The 21255-nt window shown below is 39.7% G+C and overlaps 2 protein-coding genes across 6 annotated transcripts; one reads left to right on the forward strand and one right to left on the reverse strand.

The window, feature by feature from the left end:
- The first annotated feature begins 753 nt into the window (after window positions 1-753).
- On the forward strand, window positions 754-7016 carry LOC130199529 (E3 ubiquitin/ISG15 ligase TRIM25-like). Of its 2 annotated transcripts, XM_056423099.1 has the most exons (6): window positions 754-2063; window positions 2163-3973; window positions 4103-4198; window positions 4581-4952; window positions 5045-5178; window positions 5252-7016. In XM_056423099.1, the coding sequence occupies exons 2-4, from the start codon at window positions 3377-3379 to the stop codon at window positions 4884-4886; spliced, it is 999 nt and encodes a 332-aa protein (XP_056279074.1). In that variant the 5' UTR covers window positions 754-2063; window positions 2163-3376; the 3' UTR covers window positions 4887-4952; window positions 5045-5178; window positions 5252-7016. The 2 variants fall into 2 exon arrangements, with proteins under 2 accessions (XP_056279074.1, XP_056279073.1); XM_056423098.1 differs by having other exon boundaries at window positions 754-3973.
- Window positions 7017-7329: 313 nt separating this feature from the next.
- Window positions 7330-14464, reverse strand: LOC130199527 (zona pellucida sperm-binding protein 3 receptor-like). Of its 4 annotated transcripts, XM_056423095.1 has the most exons (13): window positions 14384-14464; window positions 13427-13539; window positions 13117-13305; window positions 12849-12948; window positions 12575-12648; window positions 12319-12498; window positions 11996-12175; window positions 11237-11278; window positions 10526-10552; window positions 10363-10413; window positions 9843-9918; window positions 8475-8532; window positions 7330-8220 (listed from the first exon to the last, which is right to left on the reverse strand). In XM_056423095.1, exons 2-13 carry the CDS (start codon window positions 13482-13484, stop codon window positions 8218-8220), a joined length of 1038 nt encoding a protein of 345 aa, XP_056279070.1. In that variant the 5' UTR covers window positions 13485-13539; window positions 14384-14464; the 3' UTR covers window positions 7330-8217. The 4 variants fall into 4 exon arrangements, with proteins under 4 accessions (XP_056279070.1, XP_056279071.1, XP_056279069.1 ...); XM_056423096.1 differs by lacking the exon at window positions 8475-8532; XM_056423094.1 differs by having other exon boundaries at window positions 7330-8532.
- Window positions 14465-21255: the final 6791 nt, after the last annotated feature.

Below are 21255 nucleotides of genomic sequence, written 5' to 3' on the forward strand. Positions count from 1 at the left end.
CATCCAAAGCTTTCAGTCGCGCATCGGAAATCGCTGTCTAGAGGCAAAGTCTCATGGTCTTTCTTTTAGGGAGCTACAATATGTTTCTCTGCTGCCCAACAGCAGTACAGTGTTTAGTTTGTTGGTCTTGTTTCTTCAAACTGGGGGTGTGCTGACCACCATCTACGGTTATACACCGACTATGCATAAGTACCTCATACCCCCCTCTTCAAAACACCCAAACTATCCCTTCAAGTCAACTTTCCCAATTTCCCAGCCCACAGTCTATTGTGATTAAATGCCATGCATATTTGTGTTGTATTTAGTTTATTGCATAATTCATATCTGCAAACAGAACCTTCAATGGGTAGTTTCTACATTTCATACGATTAACAGTAATGATTAACTTTAGAGAATATGCTGCATGGGCCTGGACCACGAGGCGTGCACGTTATTTGGCCTGTTGCATCAGAACAACTCTTTTGTTCTCTCAAACAAACATATTTCTGTTTAATGGTGACTTGTTTCTTGGGACGAGCTGACAACGAGTTCTACGAATTGTTTTCCACTATATTTTCTGCTCTTATTGACGTCAGTTTCCTTTCCTTTTTAGATTTGAGGGTGTTTTACGACACGGACGGATGCTTTCTGTCAGAAGTGCCCCTCTTGGAAGCTGGTTTCAGATAGTGGCTTAGAGTATTTTCATCTATCTAGCACCATTTGAAATCAGTGTTCTTGGGGTGGGAAATGTATTTCATTGGCCAGCGACAGGAAGTGTCGAGGTGTCCAGAGCTTAACGCATCACTTCCTGAAGCACCACTCAGTGGGCTACACACCACCACTCTTTGTCCTTTCTCCAAGGTTGACCGATTACTTTTGGTGTTCAGAGTCTGCTTTTGTTTCTAGCACCATTTGAAATCGGTTACAGTGAAGGACCAATCTCATTTTACCCTGAGAAGGATTTTGCAATCTGCAGACTGTAGATGGACAAAGCAATTACTGTGTTTAATTACAAGGGTGGATTGATGTTTTCAGTGGAGAAACAAGTATTCAAATACTTTACTTAAGAAGTAAAAGTTGCAATAACAAACTTTAAATAAACTCATTGTATTGTTTTGTATGTAAAACATTGATCTGCAAAGTAACAAAACGGTCAAATAAATGCAGTCACATAAAAAGTATTTCCATTGAAATGTATTGATGTCAGTAAAAAGAAGCATCCCATTAAAGTAGTAGTGGTGAGTACACGAACTTTGCAACTGTACTTGGTACTGTTAAGTTAATGCACTTGTTACATTTTCTGCCAATTTAATCGAGGGATCATTGAACAATGTTCTAGTCAAATCCACAAGGTGGCGCTGCAGGCCAGATATTAGAGGAATGATGTCCCATCCATCATCAGGTCCACTAACACTTACATGTCGTGTGTATGAACGTTCAGAGTATATTGTGAACACATCATTGTGAGGCTCATGTGGGGGGTCAGGTGATCCACTGATTGCAGGGTTGGAGGTCCAGTCCTGGGATATGCAGTCCATTTTACACCAATACATTGTCTGTTATTCTTTCACTATATGTTAGTTGTTTGTATTGATTACAAAAGGTAGTTCCAAAATAAACGTCTGCCTCCTAGTTTAATAAATACAGATTTAAAAAGCCAGGCAAGTGTACAATATTCAGCAATCACACTCTACACTAAAAAAGATGAACATTAATCTAAAGTAGACCCTCAATAAAACCTTCTTTAACAAACGACTGTTATTTTCCATTATTCTGTTTTAGATGTGTGTATTTTACGCCACAGAAGGATGCTTTTCGTCAGAAGTGCCCCCCTTGGAAGCTGGTTTCAGATAGTGGCTTAGAGTATTATCATCTTTCTAGCACCATTTGAAATCAGTGCTCTTGGGGTGGGAAGTGTACTCCACTGGCCACGTGTCTGGAGAGGTATCCACCGGTGTCCAGTGGCGTTCAGCTCATTGTACTCTCTCTAAGTATGACCATTGCTCTTGGTGTTTTCTGTTGTCTGCTTTTTTTCGAGCACCCTTTGAAACTGATAACTGCGAAGGAAAGATCTCATTTAGCAGGTAAGCTGTGCTCTATTTACAGACTGTGGTTTGACAATGTTGCTGTTAATAATTACAAATTAAACAAATTGACACCCTGGAACTTTTATTGATGTCTAGATTGATGTTTGCAGTGGAGGAGGAAGTGCAAATGACTGGAACTCACGACAAAACCCGCTCAAACTAACAGCTCTCACCTCTCTCCACATGTTCAAACAAAAGCTGCAACAAGTCATAGTTGACTGCAACCTTTTTTCTTTTTTTACATAGTGTTTATTAATTTACCTATATTGTTTTCAGCCATTTTCTCATGTGTTTATCATACTGTATTATATGTGTACTGTTTGTGCCTCTTGGCCAGGTCATTGTAAATGGGAATTGGTTCTCAATTGATTTTACCTGGTTAAATAAAGGTCATATATAAAAGTTTACTCAATGTAAAAATCAATTTTGAGCACTGCACTGTTGTAATTTTTTTAAACAAGTTAAAGTAAAATCCACAAGGTGGCACGTTAGTGTAGAATATTAGAGGAATCTTCTTTTTTTGTGTGGGGGGGTGGATGAGTCTCTGTACCCACAGCTTGTATTTCAAATATGTCAGAAAATCAATAGACAGTTTCCATGTCAATTCTTATGATCAATATTATGAAATTCTTATATATACACTTGTATGTATAATTTTTACTTGGATATGTACTTCACACTTGAATAACGCAACATGTTAATTGAGGTATTGACTCACTTATTGCCTTAAACACAACTGCGCTCAAATAAAAATAGACTACTCAAAGAAGATGACATTTAATGTCACATATTTCTATATAAAACTAGACCATACTATTGACAAAGTGTTGATCTGAATAACTCGTCATTAAATATTTGGCACATTAAGGTTCACTTAACTTAACTCCTTCCACCAAAATCCATGTACTGACGGTGACACGTGGTTGAAAGCTCCTGAAAAAGAAAATCAAGTATAGGCTTTGAGTTTAGATTATTTTGCCGAATGAACACAGAGTTAAGAATTGATTTTCACACTGAAATAAATTAGTTCTATTTGAATACATTTAAATGGTGTTGAATTTGGAGAAAACAAGTTGTTCATTTAATTCACTTGATTGAGTGCATTGGAATTGTGCCATTCAACTGTGTGTGGTCTCCTGAGTCGGTGGCTTGAATCAGCTTGTGTAAGATATCATCTCATCTTTAGTAACCTGACTCCTGGGGCACATGAGTGGCGTGTGCATGCCGACAGAGGCCTGTGAAACATTCATGAGCAGAAGGGACCGGAGCACAGTGCGCACTGAGCTGCCATAACAGGAGCGAGCACAGCTATGGGGACTGTCGAGGAAACTCTGAAGTGTCCAGTTTGCAAGGATTTCTTCACGGGTCCCGTCACGCTGCCATGCGGACATGACTTCTGTCTCACCTGCATCCAGGCTGTCTGGGAAACGGAGGGGTCTGATCAGGGTCCTTTCTTCTGTCCCGAGTGTCAGATATTCCTACCCTCTGATGTCACACTGGAGATAAACACCAACCTTCAGACCAAGGTAAAGGACTTCGCTGCAAAGAGGCTGTCGACAACAGATCCATGGACAACGACATCAAGCTGGGCAACCAAATCATCTTCAACTATCCACTGTGACCACTGCATAGAGACACCGTCGGTGGCCATAAGGACCTGTCTGACCTGTGACGCCGCACTGTGCCCGGCTCACGCCCTGCTGCACCAGCAGAGGTCTGCTCTCAGGGAGCACACGGTCGTGGAGGTGACGGGGGATCCGCTGTCTCTGAAGTGCCAGGAGCACCGTGATGAGCTCAAGCTCTTCTGTGTGGAGGAGATGGTCCCTGTGTGCTGTCTGTGTGTCCTGGTTGGCATGCACAAGAACCACAAAGTGGTCCAACTCCACGAGGCCTGCACAGACTTCAAGGTGATATCAGTAGTGTTGTATCATTGGCTAATGTGTTTTATTTTCTTGTAAAAAAATTTTTTTTATCGTTTCTTTATTTCTCTGTCAGGGTGTTCATGTTGTATGGGCCTGTTGTACTTCTGTATTTAGAGCATGTTGCAGACCACCATGAGCCAGCTGCTGCAGAGGAGAAGTGAAGCAGAACACGCCATCAGGGACTTGGAGTCATTGTATACACACACAGTGGTACAGACAACACACAAATACAACAAGTTACAAGTTACAAGTCTTTTATTGTCATATGCACAGAATGACACAGGGTCAGACTGGGCACTGAAATTCTTAGGACAAGGCACCACACAACAACTACCATAGCAAACATAATATAACATAACATGACATACACTCTGTACAAGTACTCTGAACATAATACTAACATATATACATATAACATATAATACACATATAGTAACATATAATAAACTAAACTACAGACAAATGGGAGTAGCAGGTAGTGAAAGCAGGTAGTGCAATAAAAAGTGTAATTACAAGCAGTGATCTGAAAATACCTCCTTTTAACCATTCAATTGTTTTATTTGAAAAATCCACTCGTTTTTTTTTTCTGGAGATGTCTGCTGCAGATTTCAAGGAGAGGATCTCGGACAAGTACAGCAGGATTCGCGTCGTGCTGGATGGCGATGAGCGTCTAATGATGCAGATTATAGACGCAGAGGAGATGCACATGACAGAATGGCTGGAGGCCCAGAGGGGCCACATGGAGGCTCAGATCAGAGAGATCAACAGCCTCAGAGCATCCAGCAAATCACTCCTCGAAGAGGAACTTGAGCTGCGGTTCCTACAGGGAGGTTACCTCTTGTTATGGTGTGATTGTGAGCATGTGAAAGGACAAATGCAGCTCACACGTTTCCTGTGATTGCTATACCTACAGTAATACCTTACCCGTTTATCTTCAACAGCAAATCAAAGCACAGAATCTTTGGTGAGTGCAGCGACGCTCAACTTGTTCTATCCGAACTGCTGTTTGTTTGGTTTGATTTTTGCCTTTTTAATACTTTTCCGTTTTTATCGAAGCAACCCTTTGGATTTAGCACCAATCCCAGAGGTAGACAAAGGCATGTGTGACCTTGAGAAGCTGACAACGGTGGAGAGGCTTGTGGATGACCTCTCAGTGGCGCTGTCCCAACACTTCCCACGAATGTGGTCATGTTAGTATCCTACAATTTGCAATCTAATTGCTGTCTCTGTCGTTGTGTTCTGAATGTAGATGTGTATTTGCAGATCTAAGTTCTCCTGCTCTGGACTCCAAGTCAGCGCATCCAAAACTGGAAATATCCCAGGACAGGAAACAGGTGTACTGGAGAATGCAGCCTGTCAGTGAAGCTCTGAGCCCTCAGCCATATGACTCCCAGTACAGCGTCCTGGCTCAGGAGAGTTGCACTGGGGACAGGCACTACTGGGAGGTCATTGTTCAGGAGAAACCCTACTGGCTCGTGGGTGTTGCCACCGGGCCAGTCGATAAAGGAGATGCAGTAAATCAGAGCTCCTCCAGGCTGGGTGTGAACCATACATCCTGGTGCATCTACCATGGAGATGGTCAGTACCTGGCATGCCATGGCACCCAGGAGAAGCAGCTGTCAGTGGGAAAGAGAGTCAGAAAGCTGGGCGTACTGGCAAATCTCCAGAAGGGGGTGCTGTCATTCTACAACGCTGATACCATGACCCTGCTCCACTCTTTCTGTGTGCCGTGCACAGAGCCGCTCTACCCCATGTTAAACCCGTGTATTGATGTGAGTGGACTCAACACACAGCCGCTCACCATATTTTGGATCAAGGATCACTGGGATTGGCATGTAAACACAGAAGTGGCCAAAGAGTGAATTTGGAGGGAGACCATAACTGTGTTGTGAACGAGGACTGAAGACTCACCATTGAAGCATGTCCCTGTTTATTCTATTTGAGTTCACATTAAGTAACATTGACTGTCAAACATGCTATATGTAGGTAAACCTGAAACTAAACTCTAAAGATAAAACAATTTCAACGTAAAATAACGGAAATGTTTAACCTTTTGACAAAACGGTTACGAAGGCATTCTGGGGAATATGCAGTTCCCCATAACGCACCCTTCACTTCGCTGGAAAGACATGTCCGTAAAAAAAAGTAATTTAAACAAAAAGACAGTTTGCTTCTGAACATTGGAAAATCAGCAAACAGCTGTGACCCATTTGACCACACAATCAAGACATGAATTCCAATTTTGATAACATTGATATTTTTCCAAACTGTCATGCATCGTTCCAGCTACATAAGGACTCTGCATGTTATCTGCCATAACACACGGCAAAGGGTCTTTTTTATGCTAGACTTCTTTGAGTCATCCATGATAACGTGGGACCTGATGTTCATCTGGTCACATGACCTCTGTGCTTCTGTCCATCCTGGAGAGGGATCCTCCTCTGTTGCTCTCCTGAAGGGTTCTTCACTTTTTTTCCTGTTTCTTGGGAGTTTTTCCTGATCCGATATGAGGTCAAAGGTCAGGGATGTCGTATGTGTACAGACTATAAAGTCCACAAATTCATAATTTGTGATATACAAAATAAACTGAATTGAATGTGTGGCACAATCCTCAAGACGTGCTCTGATGATAAAGTTAGCTTCCAAGGTCAAAGAGCAAGACCTTCACGGCCTTCTTTGGTATCTAGATTGCTCAACACTTGATATTTTCTGCATAACAGACTTCCTTTAAAATAGTCTTAACTTGTTTGTCATTTAATTTGTTGTCATACTATGGCTTTGTTTTATGACGGACTATACCAGTGGTTCTCAAACAGGGGTGCATGAAGGCCCTCCAGGGGGTACGCTGCTGGAATGGCCCAGCCAATCACCTGACTTGCATTCAAAAGAAAACCTATAGAACAAATCTCAAGATTGGTGAATGGGCCAAAATATACTAAATGTAATGCCTCTGTCATTTCTTACATTTTCTCACATGATTAACATTTGTTAAGTTATTTTGTAAACAAATTAAATTATTGTATAATCATCTGGTCTTACTGTCATCCTACATTATTTGATGGCATTACCCATTTGACAGACTATACTATGACTTTATGTATAAAATGTTATGTTGTATTTTTTTTAATGCACAATACCTTCCATCAACATGCAGATGTTCCACCATCTATCTATATATGTATATTGAGGTGACCATGCTAACCACTGCACCACTATGAATCATGTTTGATTTTTAGGATGGAACACAGATCTGAAATGTTTCCCAAAGCTCATGGTGTATGAGTCAATGGGAGAATTAGAGGCGAAAATTGTAAAATGCTATATAAATGCAGAACACTTAAATCGTTTGGTTTCGTTTTATTTCACAATTTAATTACAAAAAGGTAGGGCCAAGATAAGAGCATGCCACAGAATACACAAATCGTTCTGAGATGACCTAAAAAACATTTGTGTTCAATAAATACAGAATATCTTAATGCAACCACGGAAACAAAACCAGTACTTTGTGTGGGGGCGAGGGCACGTTTTCACAAATATAAAATAGAAATGATTTGTTTAATGAAATCTGGTTAAGTTATAGGGCTACACACAAAACAATGTGCCAAATATGGCATTAAACATGGATAATTATTTAACAAACATTTGACAAAAGGTAGGCCAAGAATTAAGCCTCCATTGACAATTTAAAAGAAATAACAGACAAGCTAAAACACTTGGCTTTTTGCAATAAGGCATATGGCACATCCCTTATTTTTAGATCTTTAATGTTTGAGGTTCAACCCAAATCAATGTGATCATAAGAGCTGTATTTAAAGCGGATATTGCTTGTTTTAGGCCATGGTCAAGCTACATTGATGAGGCTGAGCTGTGCTCGGCGCAGTGCAAACGTTTACAATCAACATGGAGACTCCGTAAGCCTCTGGAGCACATGTGACATCTCAGTCCTTCATAATCACATCGTTGAAACATTCTGGTGATGTGTTAAAGGAACGGATCCCCAAACGTCACTGAATTAAATAAGTGCAATAGACTAAAATTATTGTCAACAAATTAGAAAAGCAGTTAAGGATTAAGCTCAATTAGACAAGGTTTCTTAATTTCAGACTGAGGTTCAGAAACGATATTTTCGGCGGATTTCCCAAGCCTGCATCTTTCACGTGCACAAGTACATTCAAAGTGACATCTTGTCCGCCATCTTTACAGCCAGTAATGCTGGACCAACAGGACGCTTACTACAGAAAAAAAGAAGAAGCAGAGAAAAGTCGTCCAGATTAGACATGTTTTGACAAATTGTAAAATCAACCCCGACAGCGCTGCGAAAGAGGAACACGTCAACTGGGGAGAGAAGTGATGCGGGCAGTGGCTCAAAAGGTCCGTTAGCAGCTCGGAAAGAAAAGATGAGTGATACATTGTGGACATACACATAGAATGATCCGTTCCTTTGGCATAAATGGGTTCAAGTGTGCTCGGCAGCCCATCTTCTTACCGCGAGTGCTACCTCCTCTTCTTTTGGAACCACATTGCCAGGAGAGCGTCCCCGAGAGCTGTAATCCAATAATGAGCGATCAGCGTCACTGCTCATCAACAACCACCCGGGCACACGCCAAGCGACAGTTTCAGGAAGCCCAGAGATTCTTCCCCCACAAGAACACAGAGCGCCTATCTTCTAAGAAACACACACACCCCACCCCTCCCCTATCGCCGAAATATCTACATTTGTGTGGATGTTACTTTGAGATGCAAAAATACTACCTATTCATTTCTAAAGAGCTGAAATCAACAAAAGTAAAACAACGTGTAATAACTTGCATACAAAGGGGTATGATCCAATACCCCTGAACAGACGCAAGTCATTTTATGTTTGTAAAATATTATTTAGGTGTTGGATTCAGATATGCCTAGTTGTTTTTTTTGTCTCTTCCTGCACTGTGATATTCATGTATCTGTTGTGATCTTTGTTTTGGTGTTTGAATTTTGCTAAATAAAATAAATAAATGAATAAAATACAGCCTGATTTTTCTGAGTTTACTGTATTGTAAAACATAGTAATTAAACCCCGTTCACATACTGTGTGTTCTTCACGTCATCTTTTCATCTACTAGGATGACCACAGGTTGACTGTCCAATTCATTTGCCTTGAGGGCCCGATTTATACAATTTGGATGCAGGTTTCAAAACTATTTCCAGTGGTGTGACAGGGTTTATTCATAATGTTTGAGCCACTCTCCTAAACAGCGATTGGGCGTTACACACAAATAACTCTACCCCAACAGGAACTCAACCGCTTCCTCAGAAACATAAACAGAAATGAGGCGTACCAGAAAATTCTTATTTTGCAGAGATAAAATTAGCCAATGTAATTTTTTGATTTCTTCAAACAAGAAAGGCAATTTCAAGCAGAAAAAAAAAAAAAAAAAATCATACTTCAACCGAACATGCAACCAGTAGCCTTCCACACGTAATTCTTAACTGGACAGACCCTCGTTACAGGGGGCTGTTTGATGCATTTTTGTCAGCGCTTGATTAAAACCACCATGAAAGGCATTTGGGGCGGAGCTCTTTCAGCCGAGTGACCTTCAGCTCTGTGTAGGAGAGTGTGTTGAGGACTTCTTACAGCGTTGACACTGTGTGCTAGAGGAATACCGTTGTTCTTAAAAAGCCTCGCAAAAGCACCAACGTCGACATGCAACACTCGACAGACAGCAAAGCCGTAACAGTAGGAAAGTGCTGACTTTACACAAAGTGTGGGACATTAAAAGGTTGGGAAAACGTCGACAGGGACCACGCACTGCTCGTGAACGGTCAGAGATGTGAATCAGAAAAGTCTGCAGAGTTGAATAAAACAACATTTTACCGTCGTTTTCGTTTGATGATTGCCGGAACTCCACACCAGTAGCACCCACAGAAAGTGAGGACAATACCAATGAAGACTATTTTAATGAGAAAAAAAAAATGGAGATGTTTGAAGATGATGGGCCGTGAGGCCAACAATGGAGTGCCAATTAAATGCTCGACATGAAATGGGTTTAATTGGTAATCCCAAAAAGCTTTGTCTTTTCATTACTGCTTTTGCTCTTTGTTAGAATACCAATTCAAAAAAGAAAACCTGATATGCACACTTCACAGAAACATGGTCATCAAGTACAAAACACAAACTACAGTAAACTGACATCCAGACATTATAGCATGAGTGTCTTCCAATGGCTGAATGTGTCACCTTGTTATCTGTTGTCTCAAATAAGAACATGATGCCGTCTCTAGAACCCCGTAGTGACCCTGCTGTCATCTACCCATGCTGTTCTGAAACCATCATGATCTTAATTGGGTCAACATTACATCTTTACATACTGGTAAATTATGAAGTTGAAACTTACCAGTCAAACCAATACCCAACCAGATTTTGAATGCGCGATGTCCATTGTTGCCTGTAAAAAGAAATAAAAAATACAGACAGAATTGTGTCAAACTGTGGTTTAGGTTCAACTGAAACATTTAAAAAATAAATACAATTAATAAGAGATTACTTTGCTGACTTACCAGGTGAGTCAGTGGGGCCAACATCAACTGAGGCAGAGAGGTAAAAGCAAACATGTTTTTTACAAATCAACATCCTTAGATGGACAAATATAAACTGGGGCTAAGCAGAGAAAGATGTTCATGTGAAAGACAAATTATTGATATAAATTACTTGATTACGTGTTACTTGTTATAACTGCTGTGACTTTAAAAAAAATTATAATTAAAAAGTGACTCGACTGCTCTCCACATTCTCTCATCACTGTTGAGTCAAGTTTGGGATAGACCTCCATATAATTGTTATATTTATTTCATGTTTTTATCAGTTGGGATATTATTTACCCCGTTGGAGTGCGTTTAGTCTGAACATGCAAGTTGGAAACTTCTCACCGAAATTAAATAGTAATATGGGAAAAGGTAGTTTGAAAATTTGATTACAACTAATCAAGGCAGATTAATTTATGGATGGACGTCACAATACGCAAGCAATATCTAGTGTTACAGGAGGAAAAGATGATTGGATTTTTTTATGGAAATAAATAAGTGCACATAATGGCGTGTGATCAAAAATAGTTTAAAAATGCATTTTGAATTGAATGAAGACTTTATCACAACAAACAATATAAGGAGATTGATTCAGCCCTGTTTTTACACAAAAACTAATTGCAACATTTCAAATCAGTTAACATGTTGGGGCTTTAGATGCTTCTTAAGCATTAATGTGCACTTTACCTATTGTTTTCTTGGTGGCTGGATGTGTGGTGGTTGGTATTTCTGAAAAAACATAAAGTATTCAGAATCATGTTGTCAAGATCAGGGTCCTATTGTGCATATATTTACCAACTTACAAAAATCAATTTCTTCATTAAAAAAATAAATACAAATCCAATCATAGTATAAATCCGTGCTCGACAATGGACAAATGACATTTTCTTGACAGACGAAGAAGTAGTTTTCATTTATGACTTACTTTGACATGTTGGAAGTCCAGGTGACTGAAATTACATAAGCTAGTACCAACCACTTGGAAGTAATAAAATCATGCCATCCATCACATTAAGTCTACAATTCTTCGTCTTTGTGGCAGGCTATTTGTCCCTCCCCATCTCCACTGTGATTGGACGGCTAGAACAAATGTGGAAGTGGCAAACGCCCAGGGAGCATACCGTGCTTCACGCTTAAGTCGGGTCCAAGTGTTTCTCATGAATCCGGGTATTTCACCAGTGTAAGTGTGTGACACAACTATTGCTCAAGAGTCGAAAGAAGCGCAGTGTTGAGTGTGAAGTCGATTACTAACTTTTAAAACTTAATTTAACCACCGAGAAAGAGGGGAAATAACTCATGTAATCAAAAAGGAAAAAAGACGATGCTGATTTCATAACAGAATGGCATCTGGACAAGTATAAATCCATGTTCATCAATAGCCAAATGTTACAGTTTGCCCTTTCTTGACAGATTCAAACAAAGCAGTTGTTTTCATTTATGACTTACGTTCACATGTTGGAAGTCCAGGTAACCACCGACTGTCCATTTCACATGTTTGGATGGGCTCTCCTGTCATAGTGTATCCAGAAAGGCACTCCAAAGTCACGACAGACTTGTACGTGTAAGGACGCCGAGAACCCGAAACCCATTTGCCATTATCGATATCGGGATCTTTGCATTGAACCACTGCAGGAAAAGAACATTTGAAATATAAATAAATTGAATTTCCCAAAATAACCTTTAACAGTCTGTGAGTTTACCAGTCAGAGCTGAATTTACACTCGGGATAATGTTAGGAAAGGGTTGCAGAAAAAAGTTAAAACACTTACTGACACATGTTGGAGGATTAGGCTGAAAAGTTCCATTTTCTGAACATGCTAAGGATATTGATCCAGAGAGTGTATAATCTTTTTGACAAGTGTACTGTACAACTTCTCGGAATTCATAGGTCTCTTTGATTGGACGGAAAGTGACAACATCACTCGATGATGGCGGATAACAAATCACCACTGCAAGATAAAAGTGACATCTTTTAGAATGGAAATAGATACAGAGTGTATATGTTAATGTACATACATTACCAACCTTCACATACTGGCAACCTTTTCAACCACCCTTCGGGTCCACAAAAGATTTGACTGGCGCCAATCATATAGTAACTAATGAGGGGAAACAAAATAAAGAAAGAAAAAGAAAAGATTTAGCATGACAACAGTGATTGATAAGCCCCACCGAATGCCCAAATTGATTAGAAAAACGTTTTTGATTTTGAAACATAACGGGTGCTAACATTTCGAGTTAGATTTTAAAAACACATTGTCTGAACATGAGCTATCAAAGTAATCAGTTTATTACGAACCCTTTTTTGCAGGTCACCACTAGTTTATTGCCAAATTCGGTCCCTTCAGAGTAATCAATATTTCCATCTGCCACATCTCCAGCAGAGCCACAGTTATTTCCTAAAAAACAAAGAACTGCTTAATGCACAAATGACTCATTAATCCATTCACCCAGAATGTATTTGTTGGTTATCTACCAGAGAGAAAAACAGAATAATGCCAGTTTAAAGTTGTTGTGAAATATTGCTAATATTAATTTGAATGTAAAAATAAAATGTTAATATTCACTCTCGCATTTCAGCCTCAGAGGACTCCAACTGCCGTTAGTACAAATAATGTTTGGAGACCCTCCTACAGATTTGTAGGTGTCATTACAGGCAAAAGACACTTTCAGCCCATTTTGGAATGTTTTTAAATCTTTGAAATTGTCTTGCAATCCCATATTGTCTCCTGCTACTGGTGCGAGGCAGTCTTGAGCTGTAATGAAAAGTAGAGGAAGACAGAGATTAACACTAGATGTGAGGTCGAGATAGGGTAAGACCAAACAAACACCGGTATGATCACAGAGTATGTTGGGAGGCTCTGCTCTCCCACTCACCTCGAGTGTGAATGGCAAAGCCCAGAGAGCTCAACAGGAGGATGTAAGTGACGCCCATGATGTGATCTGGAAAGTCTGTGTTGTGGAAAGTCTGACCAAAACCAATGAGCTTTCTGGAAAAGACAAACGCAAATGTAAGCAAGACAGTCATGATAATAACTTGGTGAACATGGTTCATACGAGCACCAATTCCTGTCTAGCAGAGCAGTCTCCAAAAACACCCTCAATTACACATAATGCAATAAGCCATCAATGACAGCGAGACAGCCAACTTACAGAGGACTGGAACATCAATATAGATTCAGGTTAAGTTAAACATGCCAACATTACAAGTAACGAGGCGTAGCTGCTTAGTCCTGTGTCGCATATTTAGGAAACGTCACGTTAAACTATGGTAATAAGATATCTCGAGATCAGCCAGTTATCGTGACACTAACGTAGGACCCTAATGTCACAGAGCTGATGTCTGTAGCTACACTTTCCACTGGCAATACGTTTAAAAACCAAAATGACAAAAATGTCACCATAAGAGCAACGTGTCGTCCCGTGAAACTACTAACTAACTCTACTAGTTAACCTAGATCATGCCTGTTGCCCCCCTCTGTCTTCCTTCATTACAACACACCGTGGGCGGTATCGCGTCATATTTAACTAACGGTGTAGCTTAACACAAACTCTCACTTTCAATTATGTAGTTAGGATTTATGGCAAATATCAGATGATCCCGCGGGGCGAGAGGAGAAAACGTAAAATAGCGTTGAATTGAGTTGTTGAAGCTATCAACACATTCACAAGGCAGACTGGCTGAAGCTAACGTTAGCTAGCTAGATGCCGTTTAGCTAACGTAACGTCGATGATACGTCGTTTTCGTCCAGTTAGTCTGTATCTCCGTGCAGTTTTTGGTTGGTTTCGTGGTGCAGCTCGTCAATAAACATCGGCTCATCGGATTTGACTTACCCGACTGAAGGTGAGGACTCACAAGGATCACGTCGGGCTCACAACAGTGCCTTTGGGTGAGTTCCTGCCGGAAATGGGCGTGGCTTTCCGGTGACGCGGTCCTCGTCCTGAGCCGACCCTCACCAACTTCACAGACATCCGGTCTGTTTACAAGTTGTCATCGCGTGCAACTTGAAAAGTTACGAGACAAAGTTATGGATCACGATTTGGATATCTTTCTTTTTTTATATATTGTCTGTCACTATTTGATGTTGTATTGTCTGAGACGTTGTGTAATGTGCTACTGCTACCATCAAAACTCCCATCAACACAAACACACATGCCAATAGCTGATTCACTGTTTATAAAACTCATTCACATTCAAACTTTGATATAAAAGTTGCACTAAAGTATTAACACTAGCTCTCTATCAAAATGAGGCCCACTTCTGAATAATGCTACCTCGTTACTGGATTATAATGACTGATGCATTGATGTGTGACTATATTCGTGTTGTAGGTAATGTCGAGGGGATTTTCACAACTTTACCGTGTCTCTTAACTTTTAATAATATATTGCAGGCATGGACGGATTAAGAAACCACGGGCCCCTGGGCCTGGACGTGTCAAGGCCCAGGGGCCCGTGGTTTCTTAATCCCCCCCCCCGCCCCCCGCAAAAAACAACAACAACAACAACAACAACATCGCTAACAAAACAGTCCGTATGGAACAACGATACCGGAGCTGAGCAGACAACATAAAGCAAATTATATGATAGCAGGGACTTCGGTTATATGAATTAAACGAATAGGGGCCCCTAAGGCTCTGGTTTAGGGGCCCCCTGAGCTCATGGGCCCCTGGGCCTGAGCCCGGTAGGCCCGTTCGTTAATCCATTCCTGATTGCAGGGCTCTCAAGTGTCACGCATTGAGCGTGAGACTCACGCATTTCGGTCTTAAATCACGCACTCCCGCCACACATCGTATTTCTCACGCTGAAAAAAACTCTCGGCTATTTTATGTTTTAATGTGCAATGAAATTTGGAGTTTTGACAATGTTCTAATGACAGTATTTCTGATTTAGGGACCTGCATCTTCTGGCATTGAGAATTGATGGGTCGAGACTCCAGTCCTCTGCCCAGTCACTTTGTATGTCCATGCCATAAAACACTTCGCCGCTGAATCATTGATGTGTAACAGATTATTTTTTATATATAAAAATATGTGGAAAGAGGTATTTACATTTCTTTAGATTCTGAAAAAACATGTGCACAAAGGGCTGCATCCCTCATAAAGCTTACTGACTCTAGATGAAACCTGTAATTGGTTTACACTCACTAAAACATAATCTGCAACAACAGCACACTTTATTCACATTTCTAATTACACACACACAGTTTCATTGTATTTTCTCTCAAATCACATACATAACCAATACCAATGTGCCAGAAGTCAGTGCTACTGCATGGACTTTATTAGGACCTGAACATTACGGAGATGACAGCATGCAGTTTGTTACCTTCGCATTGAAAATGCGGAAGGTTATGTTTTGATCGCCGTGTATTTATTTATTTATTTGTATGCGTGTTATTCGCAGAACTCAAAAAGCATTGAACCGAATCGAATCAAATTTGCTGGGATGATTGTTTATTATCCGGGGACCAGTTGATTAGATTTTGGGATCGATCAGGTCAAAGGTCATGGTCAAAGGTCATGAACAGGTCAAATCGTCTTGAATCGCATGCAATTTGGTGGGATGATTGGTTATTATCTGGGGACCATTTGATTAGATTTTGGGATCAATCGGGTCAAAGGTCAAGGTCAAGGTCATGGAAAGGTCAACATCTATTTCTTACCATAGCACGATACATTTTTGTCCAATTGGCATGCAACTAATGCCAAAATGTTCATAATTCAATGCCCAATCTTGTGATATGCGAAGGTATGCGCTCTACCGAGTGCCCATTCTAGTTGTCCATGGGTTTGGCTTTCTGCTGTAGAAAGTACAGGCCGTTTCCTAACGTTCTATTGTATGACATATTTACATGGATGAATGGAATGAGAATAAACACTCTGGCTATCTGCAATTAGGAATGTTCACAGTCTCCTTTCTCAACAATCGTCATGGTTATATTTCCCATCTGACATTAAAAAAAGGTTGCCTTTGTTTAAACTATTCTGTTCTAATAGTATGTAACAAATACAATATTATATATATAGTAACCTATTACTTGAGCATGAACATGTGGTCAAAGATCATTCCTATGTTATTTGTTACATCTTGGTAATGGCAAGCTAGGGCCTCAGACTTGCAACAAGTATTATTTATGAGAAACTACAACCATAATAATTTTGATAAACGCTGCAATGAGATCCTGTGATAAGCATGCTGTTGTACATTACGATCCAGACTCTTCACAAATCATCATGTGTTGTAAAAGAACCATGGTCAAAAAAACAAAAAACACACAAACCAATGTCACACGGGCTGATTAGAGCATTGGCCTGGTACACACCCTCCTCCCCCTTTTGGCACTTTTGTATCTTGCTTTTGTACCTTTGAGTACAATGCACATACATATCAATATGGACACAAAGGAACACCAACGCAGCAATGTATACCACAATGGCACTCCTGTCCATGCCCTGTGAAAACAAAGATTTGATTAGTGACTGTTTTTCAGACAACAAACACTCAGTGGAAGCATTTAAAAATATATCAAACGTACTAGAGACACAATTCAGAGCATAGTCATTATCTCTCAACATAGCGACGGCTGAGTTGGTGGCTAGCAGCTAACGATGATTAAAGTGCAAATAGTGCAAACAGCAACATTTAACAGTGTTTATCTGAGAAGGATTCAGATGTATGTCACTCGTGACATCATAATCAGCAACTATCACTGCATGGGCACAATGCAGAGTGGTGACAGGTAGATTGTCATTGGGGCACGCTCACATGCACTAAAAGGCAGCCACGGATATATCTTGGCTAATGTATGCTCTGAATATCGATGAGAGAACTTTTAATAAATTAATCTAAAAATAAAGTATGGTATTGTACAGTGTAGTCTAACCTGCTGAAAAACGGATCTTGATCAGTTTGATTGATTGGTAAAGATCTGTTTCTGGAGTCAGAGTGGATTTACATGGTAGTCAGAGGTGGAGGTGTGGCCGTTGTGGTGCTCATTCTTTCATCACAGTAATAAAAGGGTTGGCCTGATGATCAACACAAATAGTACAATGGATATATTTAATGAACTTTGAACTTTGTGCAATAAGGATTTTCACAACCGTTTCAACAAATCAGATCCTTTCAGTCCCTTCTGTAAATGTGTTTACAATGTATTATATATATATATATATATATATAAAAATATGTATACACAATATATATATATACATATTTTTGTATGATTTTGTATAACTATTTGTGAGCAAAAACAATCATATTTTAAGTTGCCGCAGTGTAAAGTATGTGTCATGGGTCAGATAGGAGGTTGATTTTAAGGGAAGGACTTGTAATGCGCGACAGTGTCTTCTTCAATACGGCCACTAAGAGGCACCAAAGACTAATTCAACACAAGGACTTAATTCATTTTATAAACAAATTTAATTTAATATATAAACACACACTATACAGTAAACATAACCATACACATACAATTTTTTTTAAATTATAACTAGAAAATGCATTTCCTGCTGAACATGCGTTGGAATGCTAACATCTGAAAGTTTGACGCTGAAAAATAAAAACTAAATTGCTGAAAATGTTTGAAAATAACTGAAATATGAAATGAATAACTGAAAATGTCTGAAATTAGCTGAAATATGAAATTAATAACTGAAAATGTCTAAAATTAGGGGGCGTTACGGGGGCGGAGCCTGTTTTCCGTGACGGGGCCGGAGCCTGTTTTTCGTTACGGGGCGGAGTTACAGTAATAGGTGAAGGCTATGTGAACATTAAATGAATTTGCTGAAAATATGAAGATACTGTAAGCTTTTTAAAGTTGAAGATTTTCTCCATAGGATCTGATGAATTACAATTAACATTAAAGTATTTAAAAATACAGAAATTTGAAACATTCGAAATATGAAAAGTCTTTCCCCTCTATTCTTGAAGAAGTTGCATTTTTTTATATTTGAATGGTTCAAATAACTTAATATATGAAGGACTAGAAGAGGGACAAAAAAGGAACGGAATAAATAGAATAATACGTTTATTAAAGAAGACAAGAACAATAGTTGGACTGCTGAAGCATTCCAACTAATTACATCACATAAAAAAAACCTCACAGAACTGTGCTTACAAGGCAGAGTGACGACATGCAGGCTGTTGCGGTCAGCGGGCATCAGAACCTGCACAGAGAGGACATCGCTCTCTTGACTGCTGATGTCGTTACTGGCAACGCAGTAATAATCGCTGTCCTTCCGTAACCTATTTTTTCTTGTCTAAGATTAACTTCCCGTGAACGCAACCTGTTAATATGAAAAGACACTTTGCATGCAAGTAGTGGAAAATGACACACCGTCCTTGACCTATGTCAAAACTGACGTCAGAGGGGTACCATAAGTGAAATTTAGGGCCACTGACCAAGTGTCGCTATTCGCAGGGATGGATTAACGAACGGGCCTACCGGGCCCAGGCCCAGGGGCCCATGAGCTCAGGGGGCCCCTAAGCCAGAGCCTTAGGGGCCCCTATTCGTTTAATTCATATAACCGAAGTCCCTGCTATCATATAATTCGCGTTATGTTGTCTGCTCAGCTCCGATATCGTTGTTCCATACGGACTGTTGTTTTTTTTACAGGGGGGGGGGGGGGGGGCTTGACACGTCCAGGCCCAGGGGCCCGTGGTTTCTTAATCCGTCCATGGCTATTCGAGGAGTTGGGCGTGAGAATATCTTGTTTCTGATATTTAGATTTTGTTCTATTCTTACCTTTAGTGATGACGACATTAACTGATGTCATGATGTCAGAATATACTGAGTCAATCCCCCAGTACATTCCAGAGTCGTCAAATTGGAGATCTGTGACTTTCAAAACCAGCCCTCTTTTTCTTGCATCTAATTTGTAAGACCTGTCCGTGTTCTGAATTTTACTTTCTGAATCTAGCAAAATCGTACAGGTGCTTCTAGAGTTCCCTCGACACCAGTACTTTTTACTGTACATGAATCGGTTTGTGTCATAACTGCAGATTAGAATGAGTTCACCTCCAATATGTGCTATGATGTTCCTTTCATCACACTGGAGCTGAAGACTAGAGTCCAATCAGAATGAAACCGCCCACAGCCACAGCAATGAATTCAACTTTCAATTTAATCGATTTCGTTGTCATTTGTTTCCCCCACATTGTAATATCAACCTAGTCAGCTTGGCAAAACATGTAAAACAACAATGGGTCTCCTAATGTAAATTCAAAGTGTATGTGGGTTGGCATCACATATTGGTTTTCAGTTGCAATAACATTTTCAAATGTAAATCCCTTCCTTGCATGTTCATATCTTTTAGGAATGACTGCATGATGTAAGACCGTAATATAATAAAATGCATAAACATATACCAAACAATACCAAAATCCTAAATATATATATGACACAGTAAAAGTATGATTGATGAATATAAAATAGTGTGAAGTTTTTCATCTATACTTTTCAAATTACAAATCAAATTTGGATTAGTTATCAAATTACTCATAGTGTTAAACATTGTTAAACAGATATTTTCACAAAACACTGGCCCATTAAATGGAGATTATAAACTATTTTCATTTTTCAAAAGGTATACATCAATTTGTTTCTCTTTTAGAACTTTTTGAATAATAAAATCAGTATTAGTATCATTAATGCAAATTGTAAATCATAGTCAACTTACCATGGAAAAGCAAAATCAGACACAATGTCCTCATATTGATGTTGTAGGAGAGTGAAATCTTAATAATCTACACTCAGGAAGCTGTAAGAGGACTGTGGTATGCTCTTAACACACGTATCATGCTGCACAAATAAGCCACATTGACCTCAGGTTGTCTCTGAACACCACTGCTCTCATCAACTGAGAAAACTGCACTTTCAATATGGCAACACACATTACAGTTTGACTTGTTCTTCCACATTTGAAGTCACCATTGAACTCGGTCACTTGTCTCAAGACTGGATTTGTCATTTTTCAAAAGCTGCCCAAAAGTCAGTGACAAAAACAGCTAAATAAACTATAAACAAATGAAGTTAATTGCACTCCTTCACCACAAAGCCACTAGATGTTACCATACTACTGATGCAGTGCAACACCTGCTGGATGCAGTGTGCAACTCCTGGTAGTCTGCATCATGTCAGCAACGTTGCAGTCGGGCTCCCTCCTCTCACATGAAGTGCATGTCAACTTCTTTGGTAAGCCGGTTTTTATTACGTTTTCTTTGTCATCTTCTTGCTGGTATTTTCATAAACACTTTTGCTAGCAGTACATATGTGTTTGGTTTTTATAGTCATTTATTTTATTCATCGTACTCTAATCCAGCGTGCTATAAAGGGAAGTCTTGTGCGCGTGACTGAGCTCCGCCCATTGCTCTTTAAAGCCTCGTCCGACGTTGTCAAACAAGAAATGGCAGAGTTTATATGATGGTATTTGGTCTGCAGTGATTTGCCATAGTGTCGGGATAGCCACACCTGATGAATCCTGAACCATCCGATTATGTATATGTGACATAGAAAATACATGTTCTATCCAAATATACCATGTGCTGCTCGACTTCACTGTAGTGTCCTGTTGTGGCCACATTTCACAGAAAGTATTTCTGTATTTGGTGCTCGTAAATTTGATTTAAATTAATCAAATGTTTATAAACTCTAATGCAGTGTATGGTATGTTATGTGTCAATCTGTAATTAATTAATGTTAAAAA

Source organism: Pseudoliparis swirei, chromosome 9, assembly GCF_029220125.1.
Source record: "Pseudoliparis swirei isolate HS2019 ecotype Mariana Trench chromosome 9, NWPU_hadal_v1, whole genome shotgun sequence".
Classification (NCBI taxonomy): Eukaryota; Metazoa; Chordata; class Actinopteri; order Perciformes; family Liparidae; genus Pseudoliparis; species Pseudoliparis swirei.